At 38.8% G+C, this 27973-nt stretch overlaps 1 protein-coding gene across 1 annotated transcript; it reads left to right on the top strand.

Annotated features, from left to right (window-relative positions):
• The first annotated feature begins 16 nt into the window (after positions 1-16).
• Positions 17-26684, top strand: DDX4 (DEAD-box helicase 4). Its single transcript, XM_042875346.1, has 17 exons — positions 17-100; positions 1463-1589; positions 2946-3014; positions 5806-5880; positions 7394-7480; positions 8097-8180; positions 10997-11041; positions 13106-13248; positions 13934-14086; positions 15244-15398; positions 17852-17981; positions 19022-19188; positions 22161-22306; positions 23027-23126; positions 23993-24263; positions 24418-24498; positions 26577-26684. The coding sequence occupies exons 1-17, from the start codon at positions 17-19 to the stop codon at positions 26655-26657; spliced, it is 1998 nt and encodes a 665-aa protein (XP_042731280.1). The 3' UTR covers positions 26658-26684.
• Positions 26685-27973: the final 1289 nt, after the last annotated feature.

Genomic DNA, 27973 nt, shown 5'->3' with positions numbered 1-27973 from the left:
GCTGCTGGCGTTCGCTATGGAAGAGGACTGGGACACGGAGCTTCTGGAGCAGGAGGCGGCGGCGGCTCCCCAGCAGCGTTCTGAGGAGCAGGCGTGGATGGTGAGTCGTGTCCAGGGCGGGGCGGCAGGGAGCGGGGCGCTTGGCTGGCCTACACTGGGGAAGAGGAGGCCGAGGGGCCACCTCTGTGCTCCCTGGAGCTCCCCGAGCGCTGCGGTGTGCGGAGAAGGAGGTGCCGGGCTGTGCAGTGAGAGCCGAGGGCAGGGAGCTGACCGCGGAGGGAACGGCTGTGCCTGAGGTGTCAGAGCCTGGCGTGGGCTGCACGGAGAGATGACGGTCTTATGTCTAAATGACTTATATGCACTCTTGCTGTTTTATTATATGGCAGCTAAATGCTTTGGTGTGAAGTAAAGAGTGAGATAGAGGAGTGTAATGAAAGACAGCTAAATAATATTTTACTATTTGTGGGATGAATGAATATCAGAAGAAACTGCTATAAATTTCAGGAGGACCTGTTAGGAATGTTTGATAGTTGGCATTGGTCTTACAGGTGTTACAAATGAGCCTTGAGGAATGGAGGGGTAAGGAGAGACAAATAGGTTATCCAAATGGGTGCCAAGCTAAAAGTACAGTTGCCTAAAAGAGGAGTAGTAGCATGTAGTATCAGAATGATGATTTTGTTGGTTTGAGGTTAGTTTCCTGTAATGGTTGGTAGCCATATCAGGAAAAGTATTTCAATTGTAGTAAAATAAAGAAAACATAATCTGGAAGTAAAAATGTTGGTAACTTTTTGATGTTCCCCTATCACTTGGTGCTTTGGCCTAGTAATACATCTCTAACCTGTATTAAGCAGGAGAAATTTAAACCCAGGCTTTGCTGGAAATAAAACTTTATAGTGGTACAATGTGAAAATTAGGTGCTATTCTGAACTGTTTTGGATGGGGTATCTGAATCTTTGAGTAAATTCAGAGACTGACATCTTTAAAATACTTAAGGATAATCTGTAAGCATGCTGTGGAAGAAGAACAGGAATGCAGTTGTGAAGCTGATGGAAATAGACTTATTCATTGTACTCATAGCCTGAAACCTTTCTAAGCCTAAATTGGAGAAAAAAATACTGTAGAAGATTGCACTATTGCTTTGGGCAACAAATGTTTTTAATGAGCTTTAAATGTTTGTTAGCAAAGTGAGGTTGATGCCTCCACAAGTCTGACAGGAGGTAAGATAATCTTGTCTTCATAGTGTTTGTATATAACTTTCGGTGACATTTGTGTATGAACATTATACACTTCAGTGTATTGAAGTTTAAGAAACTTTGAACAGAACTATTTGAAAGACTGTGCTCATGGGTACAGAGGGCACTTTATTTCAAATGGGAGACTTAGCAACTAAATGCACCTTCAGTTCACATATACTTTGCTTGGCCTGAAGGTAACATTGTGATGTCCCTTTTTTTCCCTGTAGGCTAACTCTGGCATACCAAACAGCCCATCCCTCCGCTTCTCCAGCAGACCAAGCAGCCCCTTGTCTGGCTTCCCAGGCAGACCAAACAGTCCCTTCTTTGGCTTTAGTCAGAATAAAGGCTCACTCGGTATGCAAAAACTACTTAAGATTTTACTGATATCTGGGGAAGCTGATGACTTGAAAAGTTTAGAAGATGTAACATGGTACTATTCTTGTTCTTTAATGTTTTCATGTGCCCCCATGCGATAAGCAGCAACAAATTGTACAAATAATATAAGGAGTAAGTTTGACTTATATTCCTCACTCCTTTGTTTGTTGGTGATGAATACATTGTATAATTTGAAGTGAATGGATGATAGCGGGGTAATCATTTCCACAACTACTTGTGACAGGTAGTGTTGAAAATCAATAAATACTACGTGCAGTGTTGAGCAGACCTAAACTTCCTGACAATTTTAATGAAAATAAAAAAAAGTCGCAGGATGCTGTTGAAACATTAAAAAACAAAACAAACAAAAAGTAAAAAAAAAAAAAAAAAATTAAGACCTTGCATTGATGTAATTTTCATTTTGTAAGTTTCCATAAAGTACTCTTAGTTTCATGAAGATTATGCCTTTTTAAACTTGAACAGATGTTTTAGTTATAATAGGCCATGCTGATGTTGCTAGAAGCAGTTTGTCCAGCACTTGGAGTGATGGTACAATAGCCAGATAAGGAAACAGATTTTGCTTAAAACTGACAGAAGGTGGAATAGGGCAGATGCTGGTTTTTATTATTAGGAATGATCTTTGCTGCAACTGCATGTGAATATTTTAACTTAAGTGAAATTATCTGAAATAAAAATAAATAGTTCATGTTTAGTTCAAACATCTGTGGAAGAGCAACCTAAACTATTTTAACATGTCATGTTTAGCACAGATTAGATTCATTTTTTAATGAACAGTTAGAACAAGGCAGTATGTTCATTGTTGATGTGTCATTCTCCTACCTCTCAGTGTGCAGGTAAAAAGGAGATATTTTCTTTTTACCTAATTACTTATTTACAAGATGTTGGAAAATTAGGATGGGCAAGACCCGGAAGTCAGTTCTGTTACTTGAACTGTTAGAAGTTGAGAATTCAGAGAACAGGTATTGATGGTTTTTTTTGAACTCCCCTGAAAGGGCTGGATAAACCTTTATGTCTTTTGAAAACTTACAGTTAACGTATTGTACTTCAGCTGATGTTTAAAAAAAGTGTGCAGACTTGCAGAGGGTACACTCTGTCCTTTGATCCAAGACTTCATTGAAGATGGTAAACTCTTTTGGCTCCATTAACAGACTCTGGGGTATTCTATGGTTGATCTCCGGCTGGAGTTTATGCTGTTGATTGCAACCTTTGGGCCCAGAAGTTCTCCTTAGTTTCCAGTTGTGTATGGTGAATTTCACTGGTTTGTGTGTGAGAATGCTATGGGAGACATTATCAAAAGCTTTATTTATCTTCCAGGTGCTAATGCAGGACCTAGCAGGAATCTGCATATGCAGCGTGACATTGGAGGTTATTCTGGGAGCAGAGGTAGGATTGTGCAGTTAAAATTTGTAGTTTTGGGGATTATTAAGCCTTGCTTTTGGATAAAACATTAGGACTGGCAGCCTTATTACTGGTACCTTAATAGATACTGAGATGTGTGTTGATAGCAAAACTGTTGCTGAAGTGATGCTGTTCTGTTTTGGAAGGCAGCTGTATGTGTCCCTAGCGTTGCTGTTTAAGGGCACCCTGTTGCATCATGTAGTAGTTTCTTACTGTTCCAAATTCAGCAGGAGTTTACTTGCCAGTATAGTGTGCTGACCTTGTTCATGCTGTCAGCTGAGTTTTAATGTGCTTTATTATATATGGATTTAGCTGAATACTGGAATAAATTTTGTTTCTTATTTCCTCCATTAATGTGCTACTGTAGGTGTTAAACAATGAGATTGATTGCTGTGGTTTACCTTAATTTCACAGACTGTGAATTAAAGGTGACTGTGCACCAGTCACCTAAGCATCCTCTAGCCACTTCTCAACTTGATCCAGCTTTGAAATGCAGTTTTTTTGCTATGGGTTTTCTTTCCCCTCTTGGGAGCCCAGACTACATACAGTCAACTGATATCACTCCAGATTCTCAAGATCCTTGAGAAAAAAATGAGAGAGATCGCAGTGTTGAGATCTTTGCTTTATCTGTCGTCTTGTTGCGAGATGACCATTTTCATCAAGAAGAAACCAATGTTCTCTGTGGTTCTCCTTTTGTTGTTTATGTATTTTAAAAAAACCCTTTTTTGTTGTTTACCACAGTACTGACCAGCTTCAACTTTTAAAAGCTTTGGCTGTACAAACTTTTTCCCTGCAAATGTGAATGTCATCCCTGTAGTCATCACATGTAGCTTGACCTTGTTTCCAGCAGCTGTGTGGTTTCTTTTTCTACCTCAGCTTTAGAAGAAGATTCCTGTTGATAAGCTGACCTTCTGCCCCACCTACTTGATTTCTGCATTGTGGATTTCCCTGGTTCCTGTGCACTCAGGAGGTGATACCTAGAGTAGGCAGTGCTGACACACTGGTACCTTCAAAAGGCATTTCCCAGGGGACATTAATAACTAGTTCCCTCCTTATATTCAGGGTTGAGGTTTTGGTGGCCATTTTTCTGCTATCACAAAAGATTTTTATTTGAATACTTCCTGGTCTCTATGGCCAAGATGACTACCATTTGTCACTTCACCTATGAGGCTTTCTCTGTTCATGAGGAACAGATCTAGGAAGACACCTTTCTTTGTTCTTTTCCCTTCCTTTCCCATAGTATCTGTGCCTGTACCAGCAAGTTTTCATTAGGGTGTTATAGGAATCTCCTGCATCTGTTTACATCACCTGTGTGATGTTTCCAGTTTAAGTTTGTCAATTAAGTGCTTCGTAAAGACGAAGGCAATTGAGCTTGAAGTCTCTCTGGGTTCCTTAAAGAGTAGTAAATCAGTGCCATCGTCCTGGCCTTGTGGTCTATGGTAGACTCCCCCAGTGACATCTCCTTTGTTTTCATGTCCCTTAATCCTTACCTAGAGGCTGTCAACCAAGTTGTTGACAAGTGTCAGCTCCATACAGTCCAGCCTCTGCACAACAAAGTGCCACTGTTCTGCTCTGCCCAACTCTTCTGAAAAGTCTGTTACCATCCATCACACTATTCACGGGGCTGGTTTCACATACAGCCGTGATGATATAGCTCTGGACTGAGGCAAGCCTTCTTGCTGCTCTTGCTTATTTCTCATGGTGTGTGCATTGGTTTAGAAGTGTTTCAGATGTGTTTCATACCCAGCACCTCATAAAGCAAACTGAAGGATCTCAGTAGCACACAGCCACTCTGATTGAGCACGCCATTCAGTAGTTTATCACCGGCAGTGTAGGTGCACTTTAGCTGGGCCGTTGGTCTCACCCTCAACTGTCCCAGGCTTATCTCTAGTGAGCCTGGTTTTATTTTCTTCCCCCCTTAATATTTAGTTTAAAGCCCCCTTAACAAGCCCTGCCAACTCCTGGGCTAGAATCCTTTCCCCCTTTGAGACAGGTGAACCCTGTCTTTAGTCAGCAGGCCTGACGCTGTATAAACCACTCCATAACTGGGGGGAAAAAAAAAAATCCTTTGATGGCATGAGCCTCTTAGCCATATGTTGATCATGTTGGTTTTCCTATTCTTCTCAGTATTCTTCCCTGCTACTAAAGGAGTTGAGGAAAACACCACCTGAGTTCTACTCCTTCAGCTAACTACCCTAAGGTCCCTTTTGACAGCCCTTGGGCTTCTCCCATCGATTTTGTTGCTGCCAACCTGAGCTACTAGAAGCAGGTAATAACCAGAAGGCTATGCAAGTCCAGGGTGCTTCCTAGCAATGTCCCTGACCAGGGCATCAGGGAGGCAGCAGAAGCAGAAGGGCTTTGGGCTGGCCATTCAACAGCCTTCCTTTGCCTATGAGATTATTGAGAATGTGCATTTAGGTTCTTTATTGACATGCAAAATGAGGAAAAAGGTAAACAGACACAAGTTAGAATAAAAGATTATCAGACTTTTTGTAATTTCTGTGAGGGCATTCCAGCATTGGAAGAGGTTTTTAGAGAGGTTGTTCTGTCTCCATTCTGAGAGGTTTTTAAGATCTGCCTGAACAAAGTTCTGAGCACCATGGTAAAAATTGGATGTTGATTCTGTCTGAGTGGGAGACTAGATCAAAGATCTGAGGTCCTATTCATCCTGAATGATTCTGCAATTTTAACTTGGAGTTCACTTAACAAAACAGAACAGCCAACTATCCTAAGGTCAAAAATGATTTTGATGGCTGTTTTATTTTCCTATCTGTAGATTCTGTTCTATGTCAGAACAGAGAAGATCAACCAATGACTGGATTTGGTAGAGGGAGGAGTTCTGGAGGCAGAGGTAACTTCCTGGAGTGTTTTGTTCTTTATTTGATAATTGTTTTCCTTATTTCTACACTCAGTTTCGTTGTATCAGATCCATGAAGAGTGTTTATGACTTGAGGGCTAATACTAACACTTATGAAAATAACTCTAAACCTGTATTTGAGGTCTGTAATACTTAGGGATGTTTATACTTAGCCTATCCCCTTTAAAATGTAATTTTTGTTTTGCCTTTGGAATCAAATGATGGGCCATTTATGAGTCAATGTTCACCAAGCATTGGTGAAGGAGCTACAGACATTGTAGGAGAACTTGGTCTCGTAGCAGAATGTGATCAGCTAAACACCACACAATTTCCCTCACTCTCCCATCTCCAGTGGGATGGAGAAGAGAATTGGAGAAAAAAAGTAGAATTCATAGGTTGAGATAAAAACTGATTACTAAGACACAGGACAAAGAGAGAAATAATAGTAAGGATAGTAATACATAAATATTTGTAGAAAAGAGATGCACAGTGTGATTGGTCACCACCTGCTGACTAATGCCCAGCCAATCCCAGAGCAGTAGCTGCTCCCCTGGCCAGCTCTTCTCAGTTTTATGTTTGTTTTTTCACATGATGTCATATAATATGTAATATCCCTTTGGCCAGTTGAAGTTAGCTGTTCATGTTCCAACCGTCCCAGTTCCTTGTTCTTGAGTCCTCTGGTTGGCGAGACAACAGGACAAGCTGAAAAGCTGAAATATCCTTGTCTCTATGCAGCACTGCTCAGCAATAACTAAAACATCAATCAGTGTGTTACCAGAGTATTTTTCCTCCCAAAGACATAGTGTCATACCAGACACTATGAAGAAAATAAACTGTCTCTACTGAAACCAGCATAATGATCTTAGTCACTGGAAAATGGCAGAACAAATGTTCAGTTGTAAAGATTAACAGGTAAATAGCAATAAATGTGTAGTACATTAAAATGGTATGATAGAAACTTCTGAAAGTTTCTCACTGTTGTTCTGGCTTACACTAATAGAAGCGGGCTTTATGTGACACAGTCTAGTGTAACATCTATGAACTGTAAAGTGTTTTGTTCCTACTGGCTTTCTAAAAGCCAGAAATACATTATGTCCACACAGTAAATGTGAGGCTTATTGGTAATCTGGGTTAATGCAAGCATGAAGGAATGTGAGGAAATAGAATACTAATGTGAGGCAGCAGATAGAAACTGCAGTGCTATCTCACTATGGTTCTGCTTGTGAAAATGGAGTAGGCCAGTTTTCCTGTGGATTAAACAAAAGAGTGAAGACTTAATCTTAGATTTCATTCTGGTAAGATGCAATACAAGAGGGCAGTAGACTTTCTTTGTGTTTTTTAGGGGAAAAAAATATATCGTTTTTCATGTTTGGACAAATCATATAGCTTTGTTATTTTCAATAAAAAACACAAGTAAAGCAAGGACTTCACAGGATAATCAAATAAAGGTCACTTGATGTGTAGGTGCAAAATTGGACAAACTAAAGTGTTGTGTGTCATGATGCAGATTTTCAAGAGAGGAACTCCACAGATGATCCTGGTATGCAAGAACAAGGTTTTAGAGGTGTTCCTGGCATCTTTGGGCAAAGCAAGTGTAAGTTTTATATTGATTGGTTTGTGTAGGTCTGTACCTTGGGTCATTCTTTTTGATTTGACTGCTCTTTGAGAGCTAAAAGTATAAAGTTATGAAATAGCTTTATTTTTTCAGATGTGTTGGGGTACCTTCTTTGCAAGTTTGTATCACTGGGAATAATACAGAATAGGTAAAAATTATGAAGAATCTCTTAGGGGTATTGCATCGTGGATTTTGTCATAGTAGTATCAGGGATTTATCCTCACAAGGGGAAGCAGAGGTGCTGGTGCTGACCAGTGAAAGCAGCAGGACCCAATGGAACGGTATGGAGCTGTGTTGGGATGGTCAGGTTGGGTGTTAGGAAAAGGCTCTGTGTCAGAGGTTGGTTACTGAGGCACTGGAGCAGGCTCCCCATGGCAGTGGTCGTGGCACAAAACTGCTGGAGTTGAAGGAGCATTTGACAATCAAATCAAAGGATTGGAATTTTGGGTAATCCTGTGTGGAGGCAGGGGATTTGGTCCTTGTGGGTTCCTTCCAGCTCTGTTCCTTCTGTGGTTCTATAATACTAGCATTGGGCATAATGCTTTATAAAAATAATTTTAGGTGTCTACCTTGCTATGCTTTGTATTTCTTACAGGCTTTAACAATGAGGTAGGAAACAGTCCTTTGCGTGGCAGCCCTTTTGCCCCAGGAGTAAGAGGAGCAGTTGGAGGTTCTGCAGGTGAGATGTTGTTATAGCATGATTTGTGTCTTGGATTTTCTCATTTCTTATGTGTAGCAAAGCAGTACTGTCAGAGCTTTGGTAAATGATGTTAGTTTAGTTTTTCCCCCACTGGAAATTAAAGACCTATTGCAACAGTTAGATGGCTTGTTTTCATGCTGTTCAGAATCAGAATTTTACTCAACTAATTTAGCACTGATGTAGGAATTATTAGTACTTTTATGATGAATCACAAAGTTAGGTTGTGTGATTCTTAGTAGCACTTGATCAGCACTTAATTGTTAGTCAATTTAAAATTGTGGTTCAGCAGTTTACTACAGTCAAATTCAGCAACTTAGTTGAAGTTTCAAGAGTGGCAAGGTTCACATGAGGTTTACAGTAGGGTGGTGGAGGGGGAGATTTCTAAACTTAGTGATGTACTTGAGGGTTTTCTTTGTACCCCAGCAGGTTATTCACCCTTCCTTTTTGTTGACTCTCAGCAGATGGCTTGGGCATGTCCCAAAGAGAGGTTTTCTTTGCTACTCAAAATCTTTCCCATCCGTGCTACGCTATGTTCATATCCTACATAATGAAATGTCTTCACTGTCCTTACCATTTTTCTCAGGTTCATTCTGTCTTTTTCTAGAATGACTGTAGATAATGACCTTCCAGACTGTGTGTTTAAAAAAAAAAAAAAAAAGTTTAGGTTCTTCCCCTTCAGCATTAGAATATCTATCCCCCCAACCCCTCTTCCCCATCAATACTCTGGTTCACAAAAATTTGTCAGGAAATATTTTCTAAGACAAACCCTTGTCTTAAGAGGATCACATATGGGCTAAATATATTCTCTAACGTCTGAGATGTGTTTATCCCTCAAATACATTCTACATCCAATTTGAAAATCCATGTATAGTATGTAAAATATTAAGAAGGGCCTATAAATGTAGCAAAAATAGGAATGAAGCAGCTGTCTTTTCTATCATATGTTAACAAAATATCTGCAAGCACATATCTCTGTGTGTGTGGGGAGGCGAGGGCTGAGTGTCAATAGATCACAGTGAAACAGCTGCTTTGCTGTGTACAGAATGCTAACTCAGAATCAAGTCTTCTAAAACGATTTAGTACAAGTTCCTCGGAATATGTGGCATGCAGCATTCTGAGTATTCTTAATTACATATTTTCCTGCAATTTCCATTAGGTAGACATACCATTTTCAAACAGATTACCTGCAGCTCTTTGTAGGGAAGCAATCCCTTTTGGGCTTGCTTCTTGTAAATTAAAAAATCTTGCAGCTTACACAGATTGTCCCTGAGTGTTAATCAACTTGCTTAGCTGGTTGAACTAAGGATAGAAGTCCGTTTTTCCATTCATAATATCACCATTCAGTTTCTTAAAATGCAGCTAAGCTGCACAATAAGTAGTCATGCTGCTGTTTCTTCCCTGGCTTTTTTGGGGGGGGGAGTTTGTTTAATTAGAGTGTTACTAGTACAATTTTACAATCTTTAGGAGATGAAACCATAGAAGTTTAGCATGTACAGTGTAAGTAATTGTGTGTGAGAAACATAAATTGTTTTCCAAATCCTCTGTAACTTCAGAAATTCTACCACCTGCTGCAGCAGAAGTTGGGTATTCTGGTATGTTAGTAAGTTCTGAGTTAAAAGAACATAAGAGCTGTGCAGAATTCAGCAGGTGTGCCCAACTGTTGAGCTACATGTGGCCCAGCTGGGTTCACACTGCAACCTGTGCCCCCTGCTGCTACCTCACATTTTATGGTTTGTTGATAGATGAAAATAATGATGCTACAAATAGGGGTTGACTTGTAATTTCCTTAGAGAAATTAATAATGAATATAATATTACTGAAGAAATGGCTTCTTTGGTGTCACTGAAAAATACAACTAGATCTCTTTGAGTTTTTTTATTGCTTCATACAATACATTAAAGTGATTTTATTTAACCTTTGCCAGGGAATCACTACTGATGATGCCCTGGTGATGGTTGGCTAAAAAATAAAAATAAAAGAGGAATTTATAAAGTAATAGAACATGACGCAGTTTGTACTGGTAATACATGCATGATGAAATATTACTGCATCAGACATTAGGAAAATCTATGTGCAAAAACTTTGGAAAAGGATAATGTTATGCAAATTGTCGTCAAAGCCATGAATTTTATAAAGTCTAAAGGAGTGAATAATTGCCAATTCCAAGAGTTCCTTAAAAGTATGGATGATGATTATGGGGTTGTCATTCACTTTTTTGAAGAAAGGTGATTAAGTTGGGGGAAAACGCTAAAAAAGACTTTACAGAGTGAAATCAAGTCATCTATGGAATTGAAAGGAAAATTTGTCCCAGGATGTGAAGATTAAAAATGACTAGCAAATAAATCTGGCATTTTTTTGTGGATTTGACTGCTCATTTAAGTGAGTTAAGCATCCACCTTCAAGATGAAAATCATCTGTGGTGTGTTTCAGACAGTAACAGTGTTTGAAACGAAACTTTAAGTATGGCAAGCTCAAGTTGTGGCAAATAAGCATTTAGATACATTGGCTAAACGCAGTTCTGTCATCAGTGAAAAATATGCAGGTGTGCTTTCCATTTTGATAAAGAAATTCGAGGGCATGTTTCAGGATTTCAAGAAAACCATTTTTTTGTATATTTAAACTTTCATAATTAAATTTTCAATGCTTCACTTAAACTCAACCTGCCAATCATACCAGAATGTGCTGCTCAGTTTTCAGAGTGTTTTTGGGTACTTTTTTCATTGAGGTCCTTATTTAAAAGTTCTCTTAGGAGTTCTTTCTTCTAAAACAAGCTAACTTTGGACTGCTTCATTTAGGAGAAGTTCACAAAGGTCGCAATGAAGAAATTGATTCTGGAAGAGGTAAGCAGCTTCATAAGTAACTTGTCAATTTTAATTTGCTTTTGACTCAGCAATTTCTTAAGATTGCTGCAATTCAGTTCATAAAACAGAAGGTAGTGATTTGTGTAAATTTATAACTCTCTGAACTGTGTAATGTGAGTTGTTAAGCATGTCCTGTTAACTCTGTTTAAAATGTGTTCATCTTTAGATTTCAGAGCAATATTGTCATTGTTCTCAGCTTAATAAATGTGATTAGGTTTGGAATGAACTGCTGTGGAATTCCTCTTTGGAATGATTTTCTCTTCTTTCTGCTGGTAATTGTTGTGTACCTGAGACACAGCTATTAGAAATTAATTGGCTAGCACATGTAAGTGGTGATTACAGTTACAGAAAAATGCTAAGGAAGCAGTAGGTTATTCATTTAAGATGTCAGTTTTGTAGTGCTATGTACAGAAGACAGACTTGATGTGTTTTACTGAGTTAAGATTGGTAAATAGAATATCATTATTTCTATGTGCAAGAAATCATGTTGAAATGTTTAATGGATAACAGCTTCCTAGCATGTACTGAATGTATCAGCCTATCAGGATGTTTGTTTATCTTGATTCTGTTTGCAGGAGAATTTGGCATTATTTGGCTTTTTGTAGTTCTGAAATGCAAAAGGATAAATAATGAATACCTTAATTTTGTGTGAATAATTTTGGTTTATAATTGTTCCTTATTTGAGGTTTGTCTGGAAAACACTTCTGTTGCAAACCTTTTAGTGAACATCAAATAATGGGAGGATTGGCTGACACGCCTGAAGGCTGTGTTGCCATTCAGCAAGACCTGGATAGGCTGGAGAGCTGGGCAGAAAAAAAACGGATGAGGTTTAACAAAAGCAAGTGTAGAGTCTTGCATCTGGGGAGGAATAATTGCATGCACCAGTACAGGTTGGGGGATGAGCTGCTGGAGGGGAGCTCTGCGGAAAGGGACCTGGGTGTCCTGGTGGACGACAGGTTGGCCATGAGCCAGCAGTGTGCCCTTGTGGCCAAAAAGGCCAATGGCATCCTGGGGTGCATTAAAAAGAGCGTGGCCAGCAGGTCGAGGGAGGTGATCCTCCCCCTCTACTCTGCCCTGGTAAGGCCTCATCTGGAGTACTGCGTCCAGTTCTGGGCTCCCCAGTACAAAAAAGACAGGGATCTCTTGGAAAGAGTCCAGTGGAGGGCCACAAAGATGGTGAAGGGCCTGGAGCATCTCCCCTATGAGGAAAGGCTGAGTGAACTGGGTCTGTTCAGCCTTGAGAAAAGAAGACTGAGAGGGGACCTGATCCAGGTCTATAAATATCTAAGGTGTGGGGGGCAGAATGGCGAGGCCAGACTCTTTTCAGTGGTGAGTGGAGACAGGACAAGGGGAAACGGCTGGAAACTGCAGCATAGGAAGTTCCACACAAATGTGCGCAAGAACTTCTTTCCAGTGAGGTGACGGAGCACTGGAACAGGCTGCATAGGGAGGTGGTGGAGTCTCCTTCTCTGGAGATGTTCAAGACCTGCCTGGATGCCTACCTGTGCGACCTGCTGTAGGGAACCTGCTTTGGCAGGGGGGTTGGACTCGATGATCTCTGGAGGTCCCTTCCAACCCCTACAATTCTGTGATTCTATGATTCTGTGAAATAATTCATTTTTACATCTGAGTTTATTAGTTTGAAAGGACCCTTACAGAATGCTGAAGTATAAATGAACTACCAGGGACAAATGAATTACATTTTTAATGTTAATAATTTCACTGCTGGAAGGTAGAGACAATTTACAGTATCACAAATTTTTGTAGTAGTTGTGTAGGAACTAATATACTTTTTGTTAGTATCTGTTCAAAGTAAGATTCCTGAGCAAATGTGAGCATGCACTATAAAATGGCTTTACAAAAGTCTTGTTTTATCTGCAAGCGAGTTTTGGGTCTTGCAGTATAAAGCTAAGTTTTAGTAGAATTCCTTTTCTGAAGTATCTTTGTCTCCTGTAAGGTGAAGGAAAGTATTAATGACTTCAGTAGTGCAATACTTAAAACAGTCTTAATTTTCTTTACGCGGTTTATTCTTGTGTTCTTAAGGTCCAAAGGTGACCTACGTGCCCCCTCCGCCTCCTGATGATGAGCAGTCCATCTTTGCATGTTACCAGTCAGGAATTAATTTTGACAAGTATGATGAATGCGCTGTTGAGATGTCGGGACTTGACCCTCCAACACCATTATTGGTCAGTGAACATTTTAGTCTCAAATATTGAGTGTGATTCTGTGGTTTTTCTGTTTGTTTAAAAAGTAATATGCAATTTTGCTTCCACATAACACAAGGTGGCCAGCTTTTCTAAAGAAAGGGAAAGGATCATCTTCCTTCTAGGAGGAGGGACAAGGGCAGAGGGAGGGGAGGTAGGAGAAGAGAGTGGGGGAGAGGTGATGGGGGAAGTGAGAGTGTATTTGAGTGTATTTTCTCTGTACGGTGCTTTTTGCTCCTGGATATGGATGTTGCTTTAGCTCTCTAGTGGTTTTAGTACAGATATTAAGAGTACATCAGAGTAAATCTAGTACAGGAAACAAAGCAGAGGAGTTGTGGTCCAGCTTCATAGTGTACCACAGTGTACATTTCCTGCTTGAATCCAGATGTTGTATATAGCTTCTGTTTGGTTTTCTCTATGTTAGTAAGACCAGTTGAAGTCCTTCACTGCTGTACAGACAACAATACTTGAAGACTGTGAGTAGCTTGAGAATACTTTGAGGCTTCTACTGTTAGGAACTTTGGTATCTAGTTTACCAGTGAGACCCATCTTCAGAGTTGTTTTTCTTAATGTCTGTGTACTACTGTACAGATACAGTAAGTATCTCATTTTTTAAACATGCGTGGTTGTGTACTGTGCAGTATGTTGTTTTATTTTCCTCTTGCAGGCTTTTGAAGAAGCTAACTTCTCTCAGACTTTAAGGAAGAATATATCTAAAACTGGATATTCAAAACTTACTCCAGTGCAGAAGTACAGCATTCCTGTTATACAGGCAGGGCGGGATTTGATGTCGTGTGCCCAGACAGGATCAGGAAAAACAGTAAGCGTTTTCTGTAGCATTCGTTCATACTGTGCATTCATGTCTTTGAAGTTTTAGGTGGATGCCTTGGACTTCAAAATAAGCATTTTTTTGTTAGTATTTTTTTCTCATTTCAGTACAAGACAAACTATTTGACAAGTGTATCATTAAGCATAGAAAAGATCAAGAGTCATTCTCAGTTTTAATTTGTTTGAGTACTTCACTGAACTAATTACTAGACCAGTCATTGACAACATACAAAAACTGAAGCAGATGCGTAGGCCATTGTGGAAACTGTTTATTAGGAAGATAGCAGTATGTTGAGAGGGACTTCTTTTATTTTTTAAACTTATGCTGGATTTCTATAGTATGTTGTCCTTGTTTGCTGTCCTCAGTGTGACCAAATCTGATTTGCACCAGGCTTAGTTTCAACTGGTTCATTATAATAATAAAGAAACTAGAGTTAAGAAGCTGACAGTTGTCTCAACTTGTTTAACTGTTTAATGTATACAAATCTAACCACAGACAGCTCTGTATATCTGGCTATTAAACATAGTATTTTGAATTTTAGCGTTGTGTGGAATTCCAACTTTGATATATATGTTGTTAGTTACTGTTTTGAAAAATGCATCTTCTGTTTGTGGAAGGGAGAAGCTGAAATGTGCAAAAACCTTAAGTTACAAATACTCAATGCTTTTTTGAGAGGCTACAAAGGTTATATTTTGGGTGTAACTAGACTTATTTGGAAGCAAGAGTGCTGATGCAGATGACACAAACTGGTCTGCTGTTATAGTAATCCAGAGACTGATAACATGTTATTAACTTACAGATCTGCTGATGATCATAGAAAGCTTCTAAGTATGTGTCTTAAGGCAGTATTTGATCCTAGGGTGCTTAATTTGTACCCTGTGTCAGGATGATGTGCGGAACTCAGGAATAAGGTAGTGTGTGGTGGTGTTCCTGCAGTATTGGAATCTTAAGGATGAGAGAAATGTTTTCATGCTTTTTAAGCAGGGAAGAAGTTTTGACCACCTGTGATGTGTTGAGCTCAATCCTTTTGCAGTGTTTTTCCTGAAGTTTACAGTATGCTGTATCATTCTATCTTTAAGATTGATACACAGCTTTAGCATGACCAATCAATGCTTTAAGTCTAAACAACATATCAATGCTTGTTTTAGGCAGCTTTTCTTCTACCAATTGTGGACCAGATGATGAAAGATGGCATAACTGCAAGTGTCTTCCAAAAGCAGCAAGAACCACAATGCATTATTGTTGCACCAACTAGAGAACTCATAAATCAGATCTTCTTAGAAGCAAGGAAGTTTGTGTACGGGTAAGCTTCTGTACTTGCTTTTCACTTAGTCAGAAATAATTCTTTCTCCACAAACTCCCAAAATTTTCTATGCCAATCAAATAACTGTGAACACTGGAGTTTAGGTAGGTAATGCTGGTTAGCAAGTTGATTGCTATATTGGGTTTTATATATTTAATGTATTTTATATTTGGATATATTTTTAACTATATCAGAAGGACATTGAGGTCCTGGAGCATGTCCAAAGAAAGCTCACCAACAAAGCTGGTGAGGGTTCTGGAGTGTAAGTCTTAAGAGAAGTCATTGAGGGAACTGAGATTGAGTCTGGAGAAGAGAAGGCTCAGGAGCTACCTTATTGCCCTCTACAACTACCTGAAAGGAGGGTGTGGTGAGGTGGAGCTTGGCCTCTGGTGGAGCTTTTCCAGGTGGCTAGCAATAGCAATAGATAGGTGAATAGCAATAGCATAAGAGGTAATGGCCTTAAATTAGTTAAGCTTAGTTTTATCTGATTGAACCTTGTTATTTATGAAGCTAAATTAATATCTTAAGGAATGAACAGTTAAAATTCAAATTTGAAAATGCTTTCTGTATGCATGTAGAAGCTTTTAACAGAAGGCTGCGTAAGGTAGTTCTTGTTAATTTATGTGCTTTTTATATAGAGGATCTGATTTAGCTTCACTTGGTAGATGGAACCAAAAATCTCAGTTAGGAGAGTACTAAATTCCTGTACTAACTCATGCCTAACCAGTCTGGTGGCCTTATATGGTGGAGTGATGGCATTGGTGGACAGGGGAAAGGCAACCAATGTCACTTACCTGGACTTGAGCAAGGCCACTACATCCTTATCTCCAAATTGGAGGGATGTGGATTTGATGAGTGGACCACTCAATGGGTAAGAAATTGGTTGGGAGGCCGCAGACGAAGGGTGGTCATCAATGGCTCCATGTCCAGGTGGGGGCCGGTAATGAGCGACGTCCTCCAGGGGTCTGTCTTGGGACCGGTGCTCTTTACCATCTTCATCAATGATGGAATCGAGTGCACCCTCAGCAAGTTTGTGATGACACCAAGCTGAGTGGTGTGGTTGACACAGTGGAAGGAAGGGATGCCATTCAGAGGGACCTCAACAGGCTTGAAAGGTGGGCCCAGGTGATCCTAATGAGGTTCAACACAGCAAAGTGCAGAGTTTTGCACTTGGGCCGGAGGAATCCCAGGCGTCCATACAGACTGGAAGGAGCAGTCCTTGAGAGCAGCCCTATGGAGGAGGACCTGGGGGTCCTGATGGATGAAAAGCTTAACATGAGCCAGCAGTGTGCTCTGCAGCTCAGAAAGCAAATGGTATCCTGGGCTCCATCAGAAGAGGGGTGGCCAGCAGGGATGGGGAGGTGTTTGTCCCCCTCTACTCTGCTCTTGTGAGGCCCCATCTGCAGTACTGTGTCCAGGTCTGGAGCCCTGAATACAAGAAAGACAGAGAGCTGTTGGAGAGGTTCCATAGGAGAGCCATGATGATAATCAGGGAACTGGAGCACCTCCCCTACAAAAATATGCTAAGGGAGCTGGGCTTGTTCAGCCTGGAGAAAAGAAGGCTGCGGGGTGACCTCATTGCAGCCTTTCAATACCTAAAGGGAGCCTACAAATAGGAGGGGAATCAACTCTTTGAAAGTGTAGATAACAACAGGACAAGGGGAAATGGTTTTAAGTTGAGGAGGGAAGATTGAGGTTGGATTTCAGCGGGAAGTACAGAGAGAATGGTGAGGTGCTGGAACAGGCTGCCCAGAGAGGTTGTGGATGCCCCATCCCTGGAGGTCAAGGGCAGGTTGGATGGGGCCCTGGGCAGCCTGGTCTAGTATTAAATGGGGAGGTTGGTGGCCCTGCATGTGGCATGAGGGTTGGAGATAGATGATCCTTGTGGGCCCTTCCAACTCTGGCCATTCTGTAAATTGTTTCAGTGTCAGAGCACATTTGCAGCTTAATGCTTGAGTGCTTAAAGCATTCTTTGCTTTTCAAAAATTTCCCCTTATAAATGTGCTGCACTGTCCCTTTGGTGTGTGAAGCTGTAGTACTATATTTTCTGACTTCTCTTTTTTGCTGCTGAGCCTTCAATATAAAGGGATCTGTGTATAACACTTTCAGTTCTTACTGCTGTGTTGTACTTCAGTTGAAGGGAGGGGGAAGAATGCATTTGAGATGATGTTCCTTCCTCTTCTATGCAGTGCACCCTCTAATATGTAGTCTGAATGGGAGCCTTGAGCCTTACAGTGATGGAAATTTTGGCCTTGGATTCTGTTATTTGTTATACACACACTATTATACGATATAAAGGAATTAAAGCACTCAGATTGGTTTGTGATAAATTTGACAATTTAATGTTTGCATATTATATACATATATTATTTGCATTTATCATATACATATTTTCATGTAATGATACAGCTTACCTTATTAGATAATTAATCCATTTTTTTTCTATACAACAGGACTTGTATAAGGCCTGTTGTGATCTATGGAGGCACACAAACAGGTCATTCAATACGTCAGATAATGCAAGGCTGTAATATATTATGTGCCACTCCTGGAAGGCTTCTAGACATTATTGAAAAAGGGAAGGTAAGCTTCTAAAACTTAGCCTGAGTTTCCTTAAGCTCTTTTAGCCTTATATATACTGGTGTTCATTATTCAGATTTATTAGAAGCAAAAATGGAGCCATGAAGACCAGTCAGTATGCTGCCTTTGAACATGCCCTTGAAATGCACGTGAGCTTTTCTTGGAGTTACCAAATACCATGATGTTTTTGAAATTGTGGTGCATCCAGTCTTTTCAGTCCTTACGGGTCACACTGAGAATACCATTTTTAGATGAAATTGGCTGTGATGTTCTTGGCAATTTAATTTTACAGTTAAATAAATGGAATGTTTTGTCTTAGTTTTCATAGAAAATCCCATAACGCATTATCTCTTTATGTCCTGTTCTATTTGCTGCAGTAGCTTTTATGTGTGGGATTGTGCTAACATTAATTCTTTGAACTTTTCAATGCTAATTTTATTCAAAATATAATAAATTCCAGATGTAATATTAAAGTTTTTATTTTTCTAGACATTATAAATTCAAATTGAAATTGCTGTGTATTGGAATGGTGTCTCAGCAACATTGTGCTGGACAAATAAGTTTTGCAGAAATACTTTGTTGGTAATAAACTGAAGATTGGCTTTTTGGTAGTTGGGCTTCTAGTCACAGTCTTCATCAGCAGTACGTACTTACAGTGTTATCCTTCACATGCTTTCTGACAGGTACTTTTTAAAGACCAAGCAGTTTTTGAGATCGTGTTAGGATTATATGCGAAAATCTTTCTAAAACTTGGACATGATTTCAAACTAGTTGTGCTGAGTAACAGTTGACCTACAGTAGGCTCCATCTTTATTTGCATTGTGGAACTAAGTTCTGAAGCATTTTGATTTCAGCACGTGATTACAATTGGTGCAGATTAATGGTGTTAGAAAGGTGCAAGGTGCAAATAAGATATAATACCTGAGAAGAACCTGGGCTTTTATTTGTCAATTAACTTAAACTACAAAGAAAATGGATTTTGACAAGTAAGTTTATATTGTCAGTGGAACAATGCAGTTTCTCTTTCATTGAAATATTTACAGATCAGTTTGGTGGAAGTGAAATATTTGGTACTAGATGAAGCAGATCGCATGCTTGATATGGGTTTTGGATTAGATATGAAGAAGCTGATTTCTTATCCAGACATGCCATCTAAAGACAGACGTCAAACATTAATGTTTAGTGCCACTTTTCCTGAAGAAGTTCAAAGGTGAGCTAAACAATGATGGAAGTGTATCTGAAGGTACGCCTGTATGAATCTAGATATCTGAAGGGTTAAGGATACTCATTTTTTTGTTTAGTCTTACAAACTTGCTAGAATAGACTGAAAAGCTACACTGTTAATATTCCTTGCTAAACTTGCCTTTTTTTTTCCCTCAGTAGGAAATCTACACATATACATGTAACTTAAGCAATTCGTCCTTCATCTGCATACTTTTCTCAGGAGATTCTTAGTGAGAATTCTGTAAAGTTTGAAAGCTCTTGAATTCCACGTTTGCAGAAATCTTCACAAGGCCCTTGATTTTTTTTAGTCTTTTAAAGCAGTGATCTTGCTCTTTATCAAGCAGCGCTGGTACTGTAGTCTTAGCACTTACTGTAGTCTTAGGTGTTGAGGCATAATTTAAACAGGCAGCTTAACTATTTTTCACCACCAGCCTTGCTCTTATAGCATTCTTCTTCACGAGTATGAGTGCTGTTTTGGTTTCAGTAGTTCTGAAACTTCCCCTAATGGGTTTTAGATGCATCTTGCATCCCTGCCACTCAATACAGGTAATTTTATTTTCCAGCAAGAAACAAGTTTTAACAAATGGAAATGCTGCTGGACCTGGCAGTAACAGAACAAAGCATCCCATTCCCTGTAGGCAGATGAGTATTTTCCAGTATTTTCACTTTTAAAGAGACTGGCATCTAAACATCCTGTCTTAAATCAGAAGAGTATAAACTTCAGTTTGAACAGTTGACATAATTGTGGTGGATTTTGTTAGTGATACTGTTGTGACATTATGACTTCAAAAAAAAACAACTAGTAAGCATATTACAGTTTGATAGCATAGGAACAGATCAGTTTGTTGGGGTGATACATTGTTACCTCAGTGGGTCAGATCCTGAGTACTTTGCTGAAGAGTCAGAACAAGGAAGGATATTTTTTGTAAGTGAGGAGAAAAGTATCTTTGGTAGTTGGGTGTTCTCAGTAGGAGGGGGATGGACTGTCTTCTACCACGTGATCAGTTAATGCAGCTTTTGGTGAGATGGACTGCATTTTGTGAAGTAGGATTGAAGTCACTTCAAACAGTCTTACGTTGACTGGTGTAGCTTTGGTTCCTCAATCAAACCTCTTGTGGAGATGTTTATAGTGAAAGAAAGTCCTGTAGTGAACTAATACTGGCCTTGTTTCTGCAGCTGTAAATCAAACATTCAGGTAATATTGTTGATGAGTGTGGTTCACGTTCCTTCTGTGTTTACTGTTCAGTTCTTCTTCTGGAAAAAGACTTCCATTTAAGGTCAGGAATATGTGTTATAATTGGCTAAGGTTTTGGGGTTTAGAGAGAAACATTGATCTCTGGTTTTCTAGATTGCATTTCAGTTTTATGGCTAATGTCCTTACTACACATTTTCTATATGTATTGGAGAATTAGTTGAGAATACTGTAACTATCAGCATCACAAGGGAAATTGCCTTCAATTCAAAACATGTAAGACGTATACTGATTGCTTCCTCTTCATGGAAAAAGCTTACCTTGCTACTGTCAGTCTTATATGAATGTCCAAGTGCTATTAGAAGACTTGATGTGAGTCTGTGAATCACAGTTCAGAAGTGTGTCATAATGTTCTTAAAGCCTTTTGAAATTAAAATGCCTAAAAGTAATATTCTCACTTTAGAGAAGTAGAAAGCTTTTTTTTTTTTGAGTTGATTTGTTTTTTTCATATTCTGGAGTCAGAAAAGCTGATGATGTCAGAAAGCTTGTTCTGTGTCAAAAAACCACTTCTGATAGCATAGAACGTGGTGCTTTCTTTGGCTTTGTAGGTTTCAGGCTCTCCTGCACTTCTCTCCAGGCTTAGTTTAAACATACTGTTTTGTTCTTGAACTTGGATCTTAGCTGTGACCTTTGATCTTACCTCTGCTGTGTAGAAGAGTTGAGAGTCATGGTTTTCCTAGCTGATGTGAAAAGTTTTGCTCAGCGACTTTTGGGTTTATATCCTCCATTAAAGTGGAAGATGTCTTCTTTCCCTTCCAGGTTTTTATTTAATGGACATTTTTCAGAGACCTTAAACTTAGCATTTCCTTGCAATTTAGAACTGCTTCTCTGAGAATTCAATTACCTTTCAGATCATAAGATGAAACAGATGTTAATCTGTAATAACCTCTATATTTGCTATGAGAAACTGTGTGGTTTAAATGTGGTATAAAATCAGGTGTGAGATTCAAGTCCTTAAGTCAGGCCTTCAACATCTTTAAAGCTTGACTTTTTTTAGGAGTCTAAAGTTGAATTGAGGCTGCCAGTTTCAGTTAAATGTTAACTTGTTTGTGATATGAATTCTTGTGTACATTGCTTACACTGGATATGAAGCGCGCTTATAGATAGGTTAACACAATTTAGTAAAAATTCTCAACTACTATGGGGCGTTTGTTGGCAATACTGATTTTGCCAAATTTGATCTCTCAGGTAAAGATCTGAGACCAGAACAGAAGCTGAATTTCACCTATGGGGCCTCGTAAATAAATGCAGTGGGATAAGCTACGTTTTTAAGCTTTTTTGTTGTTGTTGTTGTTGTTGTTGAACAGTCAAAAAAGAATTGTGTTTCTTCGATGACTAACTTTGAGTTCTGGGTTGTGTGGGATTCTCCCTTGTTCCTTTCAGATGGTGATGAAATAGTGCCCCAGAAATGGTTCTGTGAGCATATGTCAGGAACATATTTCAGGCATTTATGTAGAACAGTTTGAGTTGACTGAGAAATGCAGTATTTGTATTTTGAAAAGTTGTGGGCCTTGTGATCATTTTTTGTACAACTGTTTAGGAACAAATACAATCTTCTCAGCCTTTTTTTTGAAAGAAAAAGTGTGCGTAGCATTGCATTCTCTGCCAGCTAAGAAATTATATATGTAACTGTTGCGATGGGTACTTGATCTTAAAGCAAAAATAAGCCATATTAATAGTATTAATAGTGTTTGTTTCTCTTCAAGGCTGGCTGGTGAATTTTTGAAAACTGACTATATATTTCTTGTTATTGGAAATACCTGTGGAGCCTGCAGTGATGTTCAGCAAAGTATTCTTCAGGTTCCCCGGTTATCCAAGAGGGATAAACTGATAGAAATTCTACAGAGCACAGGTAACTTTTCTTATAATTGTCTTCCAGCAGAGAGAGAATCGCTTACTTTTAAACTTATGCTCTTGCTATTGATCAAACCATGACTGCATTCTGTTGCATACAAGACTGATTGAAGCTGGGAGTTGTAGGTTTTAGAGAAGTTTGTGTTATGGGTACTTGTCAAAGTCTCACCTTTGAGTCATGGCAATTAAACTTCCTAGATGGTTAGTTTCTTTGTGTAGACAGTTACTAACTGCTTTAGCACTTGATGATACTCACCAGAGGGTTGGCTTATTAAATGTAAGCAAACCTTTGGGCCTGTATTTTTTTTTTTTTTTTCAGAGACTGGAATTTTTCTGATTATGCTCTGTTTCATATCTTCTAATGCTCAGAACTATAAATGAATTTGATGTGTATACCTTGCTTTTCAGAACTCAGAATGGTGTCCCATGCCTAGCTATATGCTCTAGGAAGAGGCAACACACTGGGACTTAACACAGAGCAAAATTCATCTTTCATCCCTTTTAATGAGGAGAAAAACATAATGTGTGACTATTGACCTGGGTTTCTGTGTTGATTTAGAAATAGAATTTGTTCAGAACAGGCAAAAGGAGTTGGAGTCATGCCATAAAGACTTAATTTGAAACCAGTTCTTGGATTAGATGTTCTTAAGTGCAGCTGTAAATAGTGGATTTGCATCAGATTTCAAACTCCAGTAGATCTGTATCCTTTTTAACTTAGGTGGTGAACGAACCATGGTGTTTGTGGACACAAAGAAAAAAGCAGATTACCTTGCAGCCTTTCTTTGTCAAGAGAATTTACCATCCACCAGCATTCATGGGTGAGTATTAAGTGAAAATTATTGAAGTGTTTATTAGATCAGTAGTAATAATCTCAAGAAACCTTTCTTGAAATTGGCTTTTATTGGTTTAATTTTCCTTGTAATCCTCAGAAGCTCTATCCTGTTGAAAATGTAGCATTTCTGACGTGAGTTGTATCACTTCGTTTGAGTATAGATCTTCATGATTGAGACTTTTCAGACACTCTGTAAGAATGGGGAATCTTACATGTGCTGCTAAACAAGGAAATTCAGTAGAAGCAGCTGTTGTAACACAAGTAACAAAGACATAGATATAAACAAAAGAAAGACATGAGATTGTGTTTATGAATTGAAGTGGGAGTTGTGGATCTTCCTGTCTATATTATCAATTCCCCAAAGCAGTAAGTCAAATTATTCACATAGAGTTTTCTGATGCTGTTGTTTCTGCCTCTTTGACGTGATCATGGACTTCCTAAACTGTACTTTTATAGAGATTGGTGTAAAAAGATTTTTCTCTTGCAGTCTGATCATTAGTGTTGTGTATCCTTTCGTTCTTTCTTCCCTGAACTTACTTCCTTTGCCTTAGCACCCTTCCTTCCCTGTTTACCTTTCTATGCTTAGCCTTGAGATTATTTCACCTTGAAGCAGACCATAGATACACTTGTTGAAGTAGTCCTAATACATACTATTTTCTGAAAAAATGCAATTCCTCTGGAGTTTCAAGTTAAAATAGATAAATCTTATTGCTAATACATTACAAATTCAGAAAACCTAAATGGGGAGTGTGAGGGTGATGTTTTTTTTAAGAACTGCTTCTGTCTGTGAACCTCTTAACTTGCATCTTATTACTGCAAATTTCAGAGATTTTCTAATTGTTTTCTTGACAGAGACAGGGAGCAGAGAGAGAGAGAGATAGCTCTTCACGATTTCCGTTCAGGAAAATGTCAAATTCTTGTGGCAACTTCGGTTGCAGCGAGAGGCCTGGACATTGAAAATGTTCAACATGTTATTAATTTTGATCTCCCCAACACCATTGAAGATTATGTACATCGAATTGGACGAACTGGTCGTTGTGGAAACACTGGCAAAGCTGTTTCATTCTTTGATGATCAGTCAGATGGCCATCTTGTACAATCTCTACTTAAAGTGCTTTCAGAAGTAAGTTTCAAATCTTAGTGCTGAACATTTCTTTTTCTAAGGGTCTAACATTAGTGTACTAAGCAGAAATTATAACTTTATTGTGGTTATGTAACTCTTAATATGAATTGGCAAAAGAGTCAAAGTTTATGAATTCCCTTTTCTAATTACGTAGGCTCATCAGGAAGTTCCAGTTTGGTTGGAGGAAATGGCTGTTCGAGGAACAAGTGTTGTCACATCACTTGGTGCCCATAGGGTAAGTCTGGAAGTCTTTGCTGCTGGAATTCTGTGTCATTATAAAAGTGTGGTCAGCAGCATATATCCAAAGTACATATTGCTGAAACTTCTGGACCTGAGTCCCTTATCTTAGCTTAATTTATATATATCTTAGCTTATCTTAAAAATTCTTAATGTTTCTGAAACTCAATTTGGATAACTTGTCTTAAGTTTGACTGTTTGCACTGTAGCCTTGCTAGATGCATTAGTCTTTATCTGCAGTATCAAAAATGACTCTGAAAGAATAGGTTTGTGCAAATATGCACAAAGGCTATAGTTCCAAAAAATTCTCTACCACTTATGTGTTTCACTAAATAGCTGATTTGGCTGACAACTTAAGATAATCGCAGCTACATAAATGTCCTAATCTGATTCATGTCAGAATTTGTTACAGTGTTTGTGGTGAGGAATCTCTTGGTTTCTTAACATTGCTGTTACCAGATATGAAAATATAACCTGAGTAAATGAGACAGTCTAAGTAGCATAGCTGTCAAATCTGCTGTTCTGTGCATGCTTGAATTTTTTTAAAAATTGGTGTTTGATAATTCTTGCTAGTTCAATTACTTCCTACTTTAATTTTGGCATTAACAAAATCTGTTCCTTGATCTGTTGTTTTCATGAGAAATTTTATTACATCTCAGTTGCATTCCAATTGTTGATACACTGTTAGAGACATCATGAGAAATAATTACTCATTCTGTGTTCATATGGTGTCTGAAGTTGGAGTTCAAGTTGAGATATTCCTTTCATGTTTCATATTTTTGCCTTCCGTAACTGTGACAATGTGTTCCTTTGGGTGTATCCACATGCCTGTTTAATCAGATCTTAATGATTTTTTTTTTCCCTCTGGGTCTTCTTTGGGACACTGAAACATCTTACTTCTTTCTCATGCTTGAAGCCTCAGTGTATATTTATATACACTGTATATTTGTATTTATATATGTATATTTGTGTGTAATATGCAAATTAACAATATTAATATGTAATATGTATATGTAATTGCATTCGAGCACACTTAATTTGTTTAGATTGCTTCCATAGACAAAACTCATCAGTTTTTCTAATTGGCTTCTGAATACACATCAACCTTTGTGGATTGTCCCAGTACTTCACAAAACTTCTAATTTCTAGGTCTGAATCAGTCTTTCATGTCCCTTGCAATATCTGAATTACAAAATATGAAATTTTTTTCCCCCCGCTCATGAGTAGTGAAGTTTCAGAGGGAAGATGTTTGCTGTTTGTTATGGTTTGAGGATGCTGCCCTATTAATCATATGTATGCAGTTCATGAACTCCGGAGTTGGAGATCTTCAAATTCTAATGCCTGCTTTATGAGCCCTCCTGAAAACAGTGATTCCAAGAAACAGCACATTACTATCAGCATTTTTTTCCTTGAAATGAACTAGTAATCCTAGTTTTTTTCCCCATTGCTTTACTAGTCATGACAAAGACCGATATCTGTTATTTTGTTATGGTGCTGATATAACTGTGTCATTTGGAGAAGGCTTTAGTAGGAACTCAGGCATTGTTAAGGACATGCTGATGTTCTTTATCCTGGGGAATAAGGAGAACATCTTCATTTGTATTCACTTTCTCTTTGAAATGGAATGCGCGAAAAGGTCATTTGATAATAAAGTGATTTATTTGGAACTGCAGTCTGGAGGTTTTTATCTGGCAGTTTTTGAACAGTCTCGTAGCTGACTAGGCTTTTCCAATGGAAGAGGACTTTATTGGGAAGAGAGTGCAGACAGTCATCCTTAAGAAAGAGGAGGTTTTTTCTTGACATTATATGAACCAATTTGTGTTGGGTAGGGGAAAAAGCTGAGATTTGAATTTTGGGAAAGATTGCTCGCATACCTGATAAAAACTGAGGTTGATGAAAGCATGTTATTTTAGGCTGGAGTCTGAAAAGCTGTTATGGAAAGCTCCTTCCTTGTTTTAAAAGTTAGTGTTCAGATAGTATTGAGGGTTATGAATGCCAGTTGTTTTTTAGCAGCTTTTATTGTTAAAGGCTTGATACTGTTAATGATTCTAAACTAGTACCCATTTTCTTTCCTAGAACACTGCAGGCAGCAGCAGAATGAACCCAGGAGAAATGAGGATGTCATATTCTCAAAGAACATTTAAGTCATGGGAGTAATGCAGATTTAGTAGTAAACTCTGTTGTATTCTGTTTTGGTTTAAGTTAACTGTTGCAGTTAATGTTTACTTACTGTTAAGCTTTATGAAATGCTTTGTGTTTACAAGCTACCTTGTATCTCATGATGAAGCTTTCAACAATGAAAAAGAAACCTATTGTTGATTCTCACTCACAATTTAGGAAGGCAAAAGCCTTTTTCAGGGAAAAAAAGAAGCCTGATACTAAGTGTTAAATGTTTCAGTCAGTAGGTGTTTGCTGACGCTTGTATGTTGCTATAAATAATGTGTTGCTATAAATGAGTTGTCATCCCTGTTTTGCTTGCAAGTGGAAAATAGCGTGTCACTGGAACTTAATACTTTGTTATTAAAATTCATTTAAAATGCAACTTGGAAGCAGTGTATGTATTTAATGTCCTGGACAGTGGGACTCCTTTTCTTGACAATTCTCCTTGACGATTTGTGTATCCATTACAACTTTCAGTCTAGAAATTTGGGCTTTGTTGATTTGCTAGCAGCAGGAAATACATGGGTAGTAATTTCTGGAAGAAGATGTACAGTTGCAGTCTTCCATGTCTATGAAAAGCAACCAAAGTAACGGCAGTCATGAGTCATATGTATCTTAGGTAAGCCTTCGAAGGAGACCGACTTAGCCTTGTTTCAAGGATCACTTCGATCACAGGTGGTTTTTGCTTCACCTCCTATCTTGTACCTGTTTGGTTGGGGTATATCAGGATGAGTTGTGTAACTGACTAAAGAGGTATTCTGGATCTGTTGTAGGCTTGCATTTGATTTACAGCTTGTAAAATAATCATTAGCATAGTTTTTGTACATTTTGTACATTTATTACATTTAATACCGTTCACAAATAAAGCATCTCAAACTGTTTCTACTAGAAATGTGTAAACACAGCATGTCTTTGAAGTGAAGAGTGAAGCAAAGAAGGCCTTCTCAGCATCCCCCACTTCCAGGACTCCTCCCCCATTCAGCAGGGGACCCACATTATCCCTAGTCTTCCTTTTACCATTAACATACTTGGAAAAAAAAATGCTGTTATTATCCTGTATCTCCTTTGCCAGCTTCAATTCCAAGTGAACTTTAGCCTTCCTCGTTGCACCTCTGCAGGCCCTGGCAACACTCCTATGTTGCTCCCAAGAGGATAGGCCCTTTTTCCCCATTCCATAGACCACTTTCTTCCCTTTGATCTTATCCATGAGCTCTTTGCTCATCCATGCAGGTTTCCTGCCTCCCTTCCCCAAGTTCCTACTCTTAGTGATGCACTAATCTTGAGCTTGGAAGAAGTGCTGTTTAAATGTTGCC

Source organism: Lagopus leucura, unplaced genomic scaffold, assembly GCF_019238085.1.
Source record: "Lagopus leucura isolate 7727_CA_CO unplaced genomic scaffold, USGS_WTPT01 Super-Scaffold_100014, whole genome shotgun sequence".
In the NCBI taxonomy this organism is placed as follows: Eukaryota; Metazoa; Chordata; class Aves; order Galliformes; family Phasianidae; genus Lagopus; species Lagopus leucura.
The sequence above is the reverse complement of the archived record's forward strand: the minus strand, read 5'-3'. Positions and strand labels throughout refer to the sequence as shown.

Coding starts and splice junctions, on each gene's coding strand:
- DDX4 (XM_042875346.1), top strand. CDS start 17: ATGGAAGAGGACTGGGACACGGAGCTTCTGGAGCAGGAGGCGGCGGCG. Junction 1,590..2,945: donor TCAGAATAAAGGCTCACTCG/GTATGCAAAAAC, acceptor TTTATCTTCCAG/GTGCTAATGCAGGACCTAGC. Junction 3,015..5,805: donor AGGTTATTCTGGGAGCAGAG/GTAGGATTGTGC, acceptor TCCTATCTGTAG/ATTCTGTTCTATGTCAGAAC.